Source organism: Charadrius vociferus, unplaced genomic scaffold, assembly GCF_000708025.1.
Source record: "Charadrius vociferus isolate BGI_N301 unplaced genomic scaffold, ASM70802v2 scaffold896, whole genome shotgun sequence".
NCBI classification, from domain to species: Eukaryota; Metazoa; Chordata; class Aves; order Charadriiformes; family Charadriidae; genus Charadrius; species Charadrius vociferus.
In genome coordinates, this window is record NW_009648959.1 from 331,513 (window position 1) to 346,439 (window position 14,927).

The 14,927-nt window shown below is 39.5% G+C and overlaps 1 protein-coding gene across 1 annotated transcript; it reads left to right on the forward strand.

Annotated features, from left to right (window-relative positions):
* Positions 1–1,140: 1,140 nt before the first annotated feature.
* Positions 1,141–9,417, forward strand: COPS4 (COP9 signalosome subunit 4; the record flags this gene model as incomplete). The annotated part of the gene is made up of 9 exons (XM_009887560.1): positions 1,141–1,228; positions 2,026–2,177; positions 3,379–3,482; positions 4,336–4,489; positions 5,601–5,751; positions 6,157–6,327; positions 7,707–7,822; positions 8,290–8,374; positions 8,865–9,417. Coding segments are annotated over 9 exons (1,155 nt in total), but the record flags the coding sequence as incomplete, so codon positions are not given.
* Between the last annotated feature and the right edge of the window lie 5,510 nt (positions 9,418–14,927).

Here is a 14,927-nt window from a genome sequence, read left to right on the forward strand (position 1 = left end):
GGTCGTCGGGCCCCGGGCAGGCGAGGCGGCTCTTGCCCAACGGCCGCGCGTCTTCAAATAAAAAGAAGAAACAAAGAAAGACTTCATCTCACGATTCTGTCTTTTTTAATTTACTTTTTATTTCTAATAACGGCTTGCTCTGTGCTGGTGGTGTCCTAGCGCAGACTCCCGCGTGGGGCCTTAGCCCTTTTCGCCTTATCTCCCTCGTGTCTGCGCGCCGCCCCTCAGAGTTCGGCTGCCTGCCCGTCGGCTGTGCGAAACTGATAGGTCGGGCAATTTTTTTTCCTCGACTGCTGTAGATATGTCAGTAACTCTATTATTATTGTTGTTGTTGTTGTTATTATAATTTTCATTAGGTGGGTATTTTGGATGGCAAACCTTGGGGTTTGAGCTACTCACAGTGCAGTGTGTAACATAGATTTTGCTCTCCCCCGAGGGTTCAGTCAGATGTGGATCAGTCAACTGAAATTCTTCAAGTCTCAGTGCAGGTGCTTATTTTCTAGCGGAATTGCTTCACTTTTAGGAGTTTCATGTAAGAACTTGGGAATATTCGCCTCAAAATGTGGCTTCAATGTGAATGTAGTACTTCATCAGTATTTCACACACTGAGGTTATGGCCCAGGCAAAGTTAAATTGCTATTTTTGCAGGAATAAATACTTAAGAATGCATAGTCTGTACCTATGCTCATGTCAAGTGGCCATAACATGCTGTTTACCTCCCACTCGCATCACTGTTTCTCATTCTTATTGAATATGGCATTTTGAACACTTGACTAACTTTATTGGTCTTAATCCACGTCCAATGTAGTTTGCATTACTTTTTCTATGTACTATCCTAGGGATGTGATTTTATTATTTTTTTTTTATCTTTCAAAATTGCACATGTATTCATGAATAGCAAATTGATGAACTGTGTTATCTGAGACTCTAGTCTTGGGATTTTAAAAGAGCCAAATACCAATTCCAGGTAAATGTTCCTGACATTTCAGCATGGACACTTTGGAAAATTGCCGCCTCAAAGATATAGAAAATACAAGCAAAAGTAGGGCTCTGACATAGAAAATAAGCAGAAAACAAAACTTGTTAGTGAAAAAATGTGCCCTATGACAGTGATTTTTTTAAATTTTTTTTTTTAAATCTGTGGACAGATATCGTCAGATATTGGAAAAAGCCATTCAGCTGCCGGGTGCAGAACAACTTGAAGCTTTGAAAGCTTTTGTAGAAGCAAGTAAGTGCATCTGGTACAATCGGTTGCACATTGAGTGAAGAAGGCCAGAGGTCTGTGGGATTGCATATTTGTTAACTCTACCTGAAGCTACATAAATACATAATATTTTGGTCCTACTGGAACTCAAACACAAGTAGAAGAGGAACCATCATCACCACATTCAGAAGTTAAGGGCAAATGGACTTGTAAGCTTTGTAAGTTATAACTTTTCAACCTGTTGGTGTGACAGTGTTGGAAGGTAAAAACATAAAGTAGTCTCTGTTGAATGCTGAAATTGATACTGGATTCCAGGCGGTATTTAAACTAACAACCTCATTCTTCCTCTGTGTCAAGTTAGTTTGAAAAACTGTCAAGAAGAAATGGTTAGGATTTTTTTTTTGGTGTTGTGCTGGACGTTTGGCTTATTGAATACATCTATAAAGTATACCTGTTGTAATTTTTTTTAAGTTGAGAATAAACCTAGTGAAATTTAGCATAAAGGTTTACTCTGTCCAAGATGTTTCAGCAACTGACAACAGTGATTCAGAATGAAACATCTCTCTAAACTATAAATCTAAGTGAGAAATTCATTATTATTTGTCAGGGGTTAGAACTCTGGTGACTTCTAGTGCAAACAAACTGTTTCTGAGAAAAAAAATCACCTTTTAAAAACAAAGAAAAAAACCCCCATCACTTGGATACAGATTTAAAAACTTGAAATATTCGAATTTAATATAAAATCAAGTTATCACAGTGAAGGCACTGACAAGTGTTGCATCCATCTTATATTTTTTTTCTTCCATGTGTCTCTGAACCAGTGGTGAATGAGAATGTCAGTCTAGTGATCTCACGTCAGTTACTGACAGATTTCTGTACCCATCTTCCGAGTCTTCCTGACAGCACGGCCAAAGAAATTTACCACTTCACCTTGGAAAAGATACAGCCTAGAGTTATTTCATTTGAAGAGCAGGTGAGAGATCAATGGCAAGGGGTTTTTGATTTGCAGGCTTGGCTTTGGGTTTTTTCCCCTTATCTGCTGACTATTTTAAGCCTCTAAAAAAGCTATTCAAAACAGATATTCCTACTTAGACTCCCATTTTGCATTCCTGTACATGCAAAACCTGAGCTTAGGACCATGCAAAGAATACAGACTTTGTCTCTTTGTCAGGATGCTGGGCATGTAATTCCTCTGCTACCAGAAAACGGCTTCTTACAATGAAAGAATACTTGAGCTACTGGAGTTACTGTTAAGAGACACTGGTAGTCGTTGTATTGCATTTTACCCAACTAATGGAACAGGCAGGTGATTTAAAGAGAGAAGCATCTTGACAAATAGTTTTTGTTTCAAAATAAATATCTCTGTGTATTTGTGTATTTTAGCCATAATCATTTCACCATGAAAACAATGTTTTCTTGAAAACCCAATTCTAGTTAACTACTGAAAGTGCTGCGGTTCTTTTTCAGTTCTTTGTTTTGTTGTATGAGTATTCACCATCATCTGAGAGTTCTTACAGATGTTTATATAAAAAGCGTTTAGAATCTAGTATTTGAGAAGCAAGGCAGTTTCTGTCATGATTTGTATTTGCTCGTCTTTGTCTCTTGTCTTTTTAAGCTGGTTTTACTCCAAGTCCTAACTGAACATGCTCGTCTATATGTTATTATGATTATGTATAAATTAAATCCAAGACATCAGATGGTTTATTTTTTTTAGCCGCACTTCTGCTTATAAACCCCAGATTGTAAACACTGATATTTTAGCTGTTGACAGCTGCTCTACAAAGTAGAAGTTCCTGCATTTATATCTCACAGGCATGATATGAGTTATAACTGCAAGAAATGGCTTGTGAGTCTTGGTGCTCTAGTTCTTAAAGCCTCATTTCATCTTTTAAAAAGCTTTATAAAACATTTACTTCTCACTCCCTGAAGATAAATTCCTTTTATCTTGTCACAAGCTTAAGTGGAAACGCTTCAAATCAGCACTCATATTTAAAAACCTTGGTATTAAAGCTTGATCCAGGAGTCCAATGCAGGACTCCTGACATGGTTGCATGCATGCACGTTGCTGTATCTTTGAAGCTGAGGGGATTCACGAACAAGAACAAATACTGTGAAAGTTAATACAGAACCATTCAACTTCTATAGCATTTGCTATTGATTTTATTATTGTTTAGGTCGCTTCAATAAGGCAACATCTTGCATCAATCTATGAGAAAGAAGAAGACTGGAGAAATGCAGCACAAGTATTGGTGGGGATCCCTTTGGAAACAGGGCAAAAGTAAGTACTGTGCTAGTCATAGTACATGTTGTTCAATATACTTGCTCCTTTTGTACTTAACTAGACCAGTGAGTGAGAATTTTGGGGTTGCATATTTTCCTAGAGTTTCAGTAGTTCAGGCCAAACTCTTGCCAGATGACAAAAGTATAGCTTGATGACTATACATCACATTATACATTACAGTATTTTGGTGAGTCAGAATACTGTGCCAGAAGTTTTGCACTATTTATTAGTCTTGTTGATAAAAAGCCTTTTTGACAGTATTTTACAAAAATGCTTCTATGGTTATTGAAAGGTGTTTGAAAAGTGGCAGTTCTTCCGTGTGTTTGCCTTTACAGTTCAAAATGCAGACATCGTTTGAAATTGGGTATTAACAAATGCAGTTGAGGTTTTTTGTGTGTTGTTTTTATTTTTCTAAGCCTAGAACCCTTGCTGTTACTTTTCTCTGTCTGTCCTTCCTATCTTCTTTCTCTGTATGCACGTAGAAGGAATTGCTGTAGGTTTTGCCTGTTTAGCACCTATTTGTTCCAATGCAAGTTTGCTTCTTAACCCAAGTGGCTCACCACTTACAGCAAACTTAAAATCCACTAAAAACAGATTATTTGAGTGTATATTTGTGTCTTGGTGGACAGCGTTATTTCTACTGGTGTTTGTAGGAGCCAGTTCTATATTAGTATTCATCTCAAATTTCCTTACCCTGAGCAGGGAGCACTAATTTTGGTGTTAGGGAAGAAGAAAAGAGGGTAAAGCAAACATTGCCAAGTGCTTAAGAATCTAATATATGTTTAGAACAGCTAAGAGCAAGGGTGGTTGTGGAGTAACTCTGAGTACTTCCTTTTCTCTTTCTCTACAGACAATACAATGTAGATTATAAACTGGAGACCTACCTGAAAATTGCCAGGCTATATCTGGAGGATGATGACCCAGTTCAAGCAGAAGCTTATATTAATCGAGCTTCCCTGCTTCAGAACGAATCAACTAACGAACAGCTGCAAATCCATTATAAGGTTCTGTAGCTTGCTTTATTGCTTTGTCTTTCTAGAGGGAGATGATTCCACATTGAGATGTTTTTATGCAATGACACTAAAACTTTCATAATGAGAAAAAATGCAAAGGGAAAAGTTTCTAAATGGTTTTGGGAGCTTGTGAGCTACATCTTAGCAATAATTAAACAGCTCATTCCTTATGATTTGGAGATAAGTCTGTAAAGGTTCCTTAAATGCCAGCTTTACTGATTGAAAATAAAACTTAGGCTTCAGAACATCTGAAATATTGTTGATACTGCCTCCACCTTTGTCTGTAAATCTAAGAGGGGAAAAAAAATCATGTCCAGTATTAGGGACAACAGAGGACCCCTCCACCCCCAACAGTAATTAAATAGTAAGTCCCATCCATAAAAGTAGCTTTCAGTCTCAATTGGTGAAGTAAGTGCTTGCCTTCTGCTTATTTGTGGGTTAACTGCATACATAGTTCATACACTAATTTCTCAAACCATTTTAGTAACTGGGAAGAGCAGTGAGTGATAACTATAGTGTGACAGTACCAATCAAGTGTTTAAAATTCTGCAGCACAAAGCAGATGTGCCATGAGCTTTAACTCAGGGTGTGGTGGTTTTAGTTTGTTGGTTTTCCCTTTTTTTCTCCCTGCATGCTGTGTTTTGTGCACTCCTTTGGAAGTGTAAATATTTTCTGTAAGCATTAGAAAAACACAAAGGAAGGGAGATGAGAAATACCAGATGCTGTTACAGCCCTGAAAGGGGAAAGCAAACACTTGAAACATGTAAATTGCTACCTAAGTGGTAGCTGTCAATGTCAGTAGTGAAGGGGAGGCTTATATAAGTACAATAACGCTGTACAATATTTTGTTTACTTAGTTTCTGGCATTCAGATATTTGCAGTGTTTAACATGTGAATAGTGCTGGGAAATGCCCTTTCAGTTGCTTTGCACGTATACTTAAGCAACGGCTTTACAAGTCAAGCTAATCGTTCAAAGACATAGATTTCCCTAGGAAACAGTACAACAATATTTATGAGAGCTGTCATGTAGCAATTTATACACACTTACATTATGCAGCCACCCCTGTTAGTTTTCTTTTTCTGAGACGTACTTTCCTTCTAGGTTTGCTATGCTCGAGTTCTTGATTACAGAAGAAAGTTCATTGAGGCTGCCCAAAGATACAATGAGCTCTCCTATAAGAGCATAGTCCATGAAACTGAGCGACTGGAGGCATTGAAGCATGCTTTGCATTGTACTATTTTGGCATCAGCAGGTAAAATACACCTTTTGGTATAAAAGACGCAACATAGGTATTTCATATCCCCTGAAGCAAGTCAGCTTGTACATTACTTGTGGGGAGCAATCTTGTCACTAAGATCTGGTGAGGAATCTGAAATAGTGAACATGGTGTCAAAATTACCTGTTGGCATACTGTTAACTCAGAGTTGGTTTACTTCCATGTCTTTGCCAGTGATACGGTGGCATCTTGGCTAAAGATGCAAAAGATGGTCAGTGGCAAACAGTGTTTTGGAACGGAACACAATTGAGTTCCTTCTTTAGTAGAGCTTTGTTGGTTAATTGCATATATTGAGAAAAAAGATGATAACTTTCTGTTGTTTACCTCTAAATACTCAATGCTTTGGTGATCATTTATGAGGATTCTTCGTGACTCTCCTAGGACAGCAGCGTTCTCGCATGCTTGCTACACTGTTCAAGGATGAGAGATGCCAACAACTTGCAGCCTATGGGATCTTGGAGAAAATGTATCTCGACAGAATTATCCGTGGAAATCAACTGCAAGAGTTTGCAGCTATGCTAATGCCTCACCAGAAAGCAACTACAGCCGATGGTACGTTTTTCTCTAAATCCTTATAATGCTAGGTGTTCATCCACAGGAGTTGGATTTCTTGACAATGCAGTCAAGAAGAGTGATGGAAAAGAATTTACTATTGCTTATATGATTATTTTAAAATTATTTCCCAGCATGTTACCGTCATGAGTAAAGCTTCTTTACTATTAAAGCTTCTTAGCTGCAGTTCATCTTTCGCATTGTCTATTTAAGGTTTTGAAATACTCTTCTAGAAGATAACTTGTAAAAATCTTGTTTCTCTGTCCATGTACCGTCCTCTTCACTGACAACATCCCAGTATTTCTAACCTTGCCTCATACTTTGAGTCTCTGTCCTTTTGAGCTTCTCCAGTTCTAAGGCACTGTTATAAATAGGATGCCTAGAAACACGTGATGTGCATGTAGGCTGTAAATGGTCTGTGTGGATGATAAATTTATTTGAACTGCTTCCTGACTTGACGGGAAGACGACAAATAGTGAGGGGATGACTTGGACCTCACACTGTCTCCAAATTGTTTTCTGATCTGTCTCACTGACGTCTTACTAGCTCTGTTCTTCCTGGAACCTCTGAACAGTGAGAAATAACATGAATTAATGACTACGCTGGAATCCTAAACACACTGGTCTTAATTTCCTAAATTAGAAGAATATTGAAGTAAAAAAATACATAAGCATGAAATACCTCTTAATCCAGAAAAACTTCCTGATGAACAATACTTGATTAAGGACAAATAAACAACTGTGTTATTGCAGAGTTGAAAACTGGTTAAAGGTACTTAATAAGCTACAGACCTTTCCTTGGGTCAATTTGTTGTTTATTTATAACTTGTACTGTTTGTCCATATAAGGTAAAGAGTGCAGGTTAGTTGGTATTTAATAATGTGCTTATTTTCAAGTAGAGGTTAAGGGGAAAATGAGTTGAATTGTTAAATCAAGAAGAGAGAAATTAGATGAGAGTTTATCACCATACAAGCACAGTAAGAGAGAGGTTAATTGTACTCCTAAGAGCTGTAATGAATTAAGAAAAAAAAAAAAAGCAATGGTCTTTCCATTTGGCAAGCTAGAAACTGATCACAGGAGGTCAAACTCCCTCAATTCAGATGTTGAGTCTTGTAGCAAAATCAAGGGCTCCACTTGATTATTCTAGAAATCAAATAAAAGAGTTTAAGCTAGCTGTCTTAAAACTAACCACATGCCATCCATTTCTTTTTGTTCACTTTCTTCTGCATAGCATAATGTTGATGCAAGGCAGATGCATCTTGACCTTCTGCATACATAATCCTTGGGGGGAAAAAAGCATTTTCCATCTGCTTTACAATATAAACCAAGTATTTCAATCTTATAATAATGGATTTTTTTTTTTCTCATCTAACCCCTAAGGATCCAGTATCCTGGACAGAGCTGTTATTGAGCACAACTTACTATCTGCGAGCAAACTTTACAACAACATTACTTTTGAAGAGCTTGGAGCATTACTAGAGATCCCTGCAGCTAAGGTATCAGTTTTCTACATCTTTTGTGAAAACAAGGAGCATCAAAGACATGAGATAATAGCTGTGGTAAATATTAGGAAAATTAGTTCAATATTACAAAATAATTAAATATTCCATATTATGAGGAAGGTTAAATATCTAGCACATCTTATGAGAAGAAAGGGTACATGATGTTAAATGAACAATAGTGGAGTTAGATGCCACTGATAGTATGTCTAATCATTTCTGTCGTGGTTTAGGCCAAATCAGCTACTGGGGACATGGGGGACCCAAGGTGGGACCAACAGATGCTCCTGTCATTGGTCCTGTTTCACCTCAAACCAGGACAATTTCATAATTAGTGTTGCCTGTACGATTCCCCCCCTCCATGTGTGGAGATGTTGAAAAACCCATAAAGACTATGAATTCTTAATTTTTAACTTCTTTCAGAATGGTAGAAGTTTCTAACATCTTTCTCTTCATTATTTCAGGCAGAAAAGATAGCTTCTCAGATGATAACAGAGGGTCGCATGAATGGATTCATTGATCAGATTGACGGAATTGTTCATTTTGAGAGTAAGTTCAACCACAGTAATTTATTTATTTTAGCACCATTCTGAGTGACCTTTTTGAGTTGCTGCCTTACAGGATAAGGAAATTAACTTTTATCTTCCATCTGAAGTGAGCTCGCTGTGTCTTGCTGTGGCCAGGAGGTGGCAGACTTTCCCTTAATGGAGGATCACACTTTACGCAGCCTCCCTACTATGCATTCTCTTACCCACAGGAAAGTGTGAATCTATTTCATCGGTCTCCTTGTAGGAACAGGTTCACCAGGAAGTTCTCTGTTCAATTCTACTTTGCAATGCAGGAGTTAGGCTTGTAACAGACAGCCAAAATCATTGTAGCTTTTAAATACAGAAATGAGCGTGATGTAGCTGCAAGGAAGGCTTCTGTGAGGTAGGTGAGGGCAATGGCAGAAGAAAAGGTTGGAGTTGAAAAAGCAAGGGAATTGCTAAGACTTACATTGTTTTGTATGGGTTGTTTTTTGTTTGTTTTTTTTTTCCAGCTCGTGAAGCTTTACCAACTTGGGACAAGCAGATTCAGTCACTGTGCTTCCAGGTTAACAACCTGCTGGAGAAGATAAGTCAGACAGCCCCAGAATGGACAGCACAGGCAATGGAAGCCCAGATGGCTCAGTGATTGTGCACCCATTGTCTGAATGGAGGCAATCAACTACTTGCTGTGCTGGAAGAAGGGAGCTGAGTAGGACTGTGAACCACCTTCATTTCCCCAGCTTCTGCTTTCAGTCTGGCTTAGGACACAATTAGGTGATACCATGTTTGGTGTGACAGTCCCCCAGTTCTCTGAGCATAGAATGGTGCTGTCGCTGCCTCTGCATGGCACTCTGCTGTCCTGAAAGTTGTGGTTTCCATGCAGAAGCAGCTGTAATGTCTGCAGCAAGCTTTGGGTTTGGTTTATTTAATTTTGGGGGTTTTTTTTCCACTGTATTACTATAGCTTTGTAGCCCATTACTTCCTAGGATGCTTGTTCTGCTGTGAAAATATAAGTGCCATGTTTATTTTAGTTGTAATTATTCTAATAAAGGCTGGAATGGGCCACATGGTGCAAGTGTTGCGGGGACATGGGCTTTTTTTCTTAAGCAGTAACTCGAAATAAGTTGAATTTTTGAAATTGTCAGTTTCAGCCCCTGAAAATGTTAAATGAAAAACAGCTTTTTTTCCGTCTCTGTTTATAAACCACATGTCTAAAATCTTAACTGAAGGAAATACTGACCCTTGTCCTGCATTGGTACAGCAGGGCACAGAGTTATCTGTGCTGAGAGATGGGGTGAAGACCAGTGTTCCCAAGAGAGCTTTGTTGCAGTGACATGGTACGTGATGAGAACATAGCACGTGCCAAGGAGGGTAAGCCAAGCATGCTCTTTGTTTATTTTCTAGGTTAGCATGAATTGGTAATTTTACAAAGGTATCCATAGTGGGTTTTTTTTTTTGAAACTGGAGGTGTAACGAGACTCTAACAGGTAGGGATTTTGCACTACAAAAGATTAAACACCTTCTGAAACTGGAGTGGCTGGAGAATGCTGCGCGGATTACTTACGTAATGAGATGAAACAACTTGGTAAAGATGTCATGATAAGCAGGACTAACTTGAAATGCTGATGCACAGCAATGAAGTATCAAAGTGGCCCTTCTGATGTTTATCAGTCTGGAGTTGTGCACTCTTGACCCATCATTTTAGTCTGCCAGATATATGAATCTTATTGTGTGATTTGCTGCAGAGGTTTTCACAGAGAGCTCTCTGGTAATGGAGAGCCAAAGCAGAGCTTTATCAATAGCTGTTCCTGTCCAGAGGTTATGTTTTAGTTTGAAGTGATTTTGTTCAGGTTGTAATTCCAGCTTTGATGTGAATTACCTTAACTCCTTTTTCATTCAGTCAAGTAATAATACTATTAATGAGTTTTCTGTCTCTGTTCATGCTAGTCTTTTTGTCGTAAAATCTGAAGGATGTTGATGTCTTCTCAAGTCAAAGGTTTTGGCTCAATCCGTGGCTCTAATACCTTGACTTTTTTTTTTTTTTTAACAACATGTTTATGCATTTATATTTGTAGCTCCATTAGATTTTTGAAAAGCTGGGAGCCTAGTGAAAGGTGGATCATAAATAGGATGGACTTGTGTCAACCTGGCAAGTGATATTTCTGAGTCCTAAAACAACTGGCCAAGTAAGTTATGATGGCTCCCAGTAGGTAGCATCCTTTAGGTTCTCTGGGAGGGGGAATGGTGACAGAGCAGCAGTGGGAGCAGGAAGGAGCTGCCCACCTCTTGACAAGCTTACTATAGAACAGCAGATACGGAAAATTTTCCAGACCCTCATTACAGATAGAGGTTGGGTGGCTGCTATCCTTCAGTGGGGGCTGACATAGTCCAGTATAAGGGTCTCTGTCTACTAGGGTTGGTGTTTGGCACTCTGGATGGTCACCTCCAATACCTACAAGGGTCATCTGTCTTACTAAGTGGCCTCCGGCATTACCCTCTAACACAGCAGCTGTAAATAATTTATTGGCTACGGGAGAGATGCTGGTATTTCAGTAGATGGCAGTAAAAGCCAAGCTGACCACGAGCAAGTCCCAAGTGCTCTGTATGCATCTTTGCTGTATTGCTTTTTCCAAGTCAACAATGTCAGAACTCAGAGATGGCTTTGGCTATTCATTGGATAGCTTTTATTTCTAGATGACCTTATTTCCTCTAAGCTCTCCTAATTACTTTAAAAGGTAACTATAGTGTCAAAACATTTATGTAGACAGTGTAAGACAGATACATGGTATCTAATTAGTAATTACTTGAGTAATTACTCTAATATCAGCCGGAAAAAATACATGATTCAAAAATTTGTGATTAATCTTGAAGTGCAGGGACTTACTTCATAATTAAAACGATAAATTCACTTCCTTAACTAGCCATACTACTACAGCTTGAGATTTGCAGTGTAAGCTTGGTTAAGAGCTGTTCTACAAAGGATCAGACATCCTGTCTCATTTTTTTAGAGCATGTTCACTGTTTGCCTGGCTTATCCAGAAATTATCACTTATGTTTTGACTTTGTTTATATTCCCTTTTGCCCTGGAATACTAAAGTGACCCATGAAACTTATGTTACTTAAGGATTTAAAGGCTAAGTTAGATGCACAAGCTCTTACCCGTTTAATCCTACAAGAAGATGAATTCATGGTTTTGCAGTAACAAAAATGTAGCCCTATTGCAACAACATATTCATTGCCAGGATTTCACTCATTCCACTGTTCCAATCTGGGAGAAAAAAACAATTTCAGAACTATCTAAATATAAAAGCAATGGTTGTAGAGGAAGCCACCATTTCCCAAACAAAAACAAAGAAGGATTTGCCTAGTACTGGAACTAACAGGAAATGCAGCTGCCTGAAAATTTTATATTTCCTATTAGCAAACATTTTATGTAACTTTATTAAAAAAAAAAAGGTGAAACATTTAGTGATGTTGGCATTCACAGAATTGTAATAGACTTAGCTACTCATTTTCCATTTCTGCTGTTGATGTTTTAAAACATGACAAACATTTCAGTCTTCAGAGGCTTTTATGGTTTGTTACCTCCATTCTTTTGGAAACTCCATTCACACAATTGCATATCTAGCTGCATACCTTGGATCCAAGCAACTTCATACTTTTCAATTCTTTAACTGGTTACAGGAACAAAACCAAGTTGGATGACAAGGCAAACATCCCTCAAGAAAGGAATTCACAAGGTTTCAGGATGTCAAGCTCAGGGTTACAGCACATCACTGCTCTTTCAAATAATTTTACAGCAGAAAGTACTTGCTATCAAATCAAATTCTTTAATACAGGAAAGAAGAGAGAAACCATGCACCCGTGGTATACTTGTAACACTTGTCTAGATTCATAAAGACATGTCTTGTTTCAAGGCACCTTGCCACTACTACTCGGTAAGAAACTGTCAAGTGAGTTTAGACCCAATTATAATGTTATTTTTAATTATGCAAGTATTCTTGCACATCTTAGTCCAATAGCATCAGAAAAGGAAAAGCAAAATGGTGACATTAATGGTGTTCCTTTTTGTCGTGGTTTAGGCCAAATCAGCTACTGGGTGCCTGGGGGACCCTAGATGGGACCGACAGATGCTCCCCTCTACCCCTCTTCAAAGAGAGAGGCAGAGGGGGAAAAAGAGACTTACGAGTTTAGAAGAAACTGAACTACTTAAATGGAATATTAATAATAAAATAAAAAGAAATAATGAAATATATACAAAACCGTATCAAGCTCCCGAGATGACAATCATGACACTGGCTGGCACTGGGGCAGTCCTAGGCTGGACTTGGTGACGGATGGGAACTGTATTCCAGATCTGCATTCAGGATCAGGATCAAAGGCAGACGAACAGAGTCCTCAGATGTTGGCCATTGAAGGAGGAGCCTGCTGACCCTTTGATCCTCAGCCTTTATACTGAGCAGATGGGATGGAATACACTGTTGGTCAGTTTTGGGTCACCTGTCCTGTCCGTTCCTCCCTGCAGGTGGCACCCCACTGTGCTTTTCCGCTTCCGACCCTCCAACGGGGCAAATAACAAAGTTGGTTGGCCTTGGTTGTTACAGCAATAAGTATATGCAAGAGCCTCTCTGCATACCGTGCCTGGACATCAACTTTAAACATAGGTCTTGCCACTCTGAGAGAGAGAACGTTGTCTGCACAATATGCTGTTAATTTCAGTAGTTAGAGAGGCCTAGCTAAGAAGCAAAGTTACTGACCAAAATTGGTTCTGTTTTACCTCAAAACAGGACATTCCACCCCTTATTCCATACCATTTGCATGTTGCTCGGGTTACTATTACTTTCATCTATCAAATCTACACACACATAGATTATATATATAATATGGACACATGCAGGTCACTCATCTACGGTTTATGTTTATATACAAAAGGTTAAGTCCACTTAGTTCATGGATCGCAGCATCTCATCTCAGGGCAGGAAAGATAGTATGAAATTCATTGTGGTTTGTGCCCATGGGTAGCATGTTCATCTTGAAGAGCTTGCTGGATGCTACTTGATGAAGGTAGCTCAGGTTTCATCACCACTGTGTTATTCTGAAAAACATATACGGAACACTTCGTATTATGTAGTGATCAGTATCATACAGCTCAGGATTGAGTATTCTCACCAAGGGTTAAATTCCCTTGGGGTACACATTGCACTTCTCCTTTCTGCAGCATCACCCACCAAGTACGTCCACGTCCTTGGGCAAAAACAGTCCCATGAGTGGGTTTGCTTTTGCCTGAAGCAGGAAAAACCCAAACAGTTTTCCCTAACAAATTCCTTTCGTGCACCACAGGGACTTTATCCCCTTCCACAGTATGTAAAAGGTCTGACTGAGGAGGACCAGCTCGATTGATGGACCCCCTGGTGTTAACTAACCAGGTGGCTTGCTCTAAATGCTTGTCCCAATTTTTAAAGGTTCCACCTCCTATAGCTTTTAGGGTGGTTTTTAACAGTCCATTGTATTGCTCAGTCTTCCCAAAGGCTGGTGCATGATAGGGGATATGATATATCCACTCAATGCCATGTTCTTTTGCCCAATTACTTAGAAGATTGTTTTTAAAATGAGTCCCATTGTCTGACTCAATTCTCTCTGGAGTACCATGTCACCACAAGACTTGCTTTGCAAGGCCCAGGATGGTATTCCAGGCAGTGGCACGAGGTATGGCATAGGTTTCCAACCATCCGGTGCTTGCTTCCACCATTGCAAGCACATAGAGCTTACCTTGGCGAGTTTGAGGAAGTGTGATGTAATCAATTTGCCAGGCTTCCCCATACTTATATTTCAGCCATCGTCCCCCATACCACAAAGGTTTTAACCATTTAGCTTGCTTGATTTCGGTGCATGTTTCACAGTCGTGGATAACCTGCGCAATAGCATCCATGGTTAAATCCACCCCTCGGTCACGGGCCCATTTATATGTTGCATCCCTTCCTTGATGACCTGAAGTGTCATGGGCCCACCGAGCTAAGAATAGTTCACCTTTATGTTCCCAGTCCAAGTCTGTCTGGAAAATTTTAGCAGCCTGATCTGCTTGCTGATTGTTTTGATGTTCCTCGGTGGCCTGACTCATGGGTACATGGGCATCTACGTGACGTACCTTTATGACTAGGTTCAGTATCCGGTCAGCAATGTCTTGCCACAGCTCAGCAGCGCAGATGGGTTTACCTCTGCGCTGCCAGTTGCTCTGTTTCCACTGCTTTAACCATCCCCACAGAGCATTTGCCACCATCCATGAGTCAGTATAGAGATAGAGTACTGGCCACTTTTCTCGTTCAGCAACATCTAACGCCAGCTGGATGGCTTTTACCTCTGCAAATTGACTCGATTCACCTTGTCCTTCAGCAGCTTCTGCGACTTGTTGTGTAGGACTCCACACAGCAGCCTTCCACCTTCCATGTTTTCCTACAATACGACAAGACCCATCAGTAAACAAGGCATACTGTTTCTCATTATCTGAGAGTTCATTATATGGTGGAGCTTCCTCAGCACATGTTACCACCTCCTGTGGTGGCATTCCAAAGTCTTTG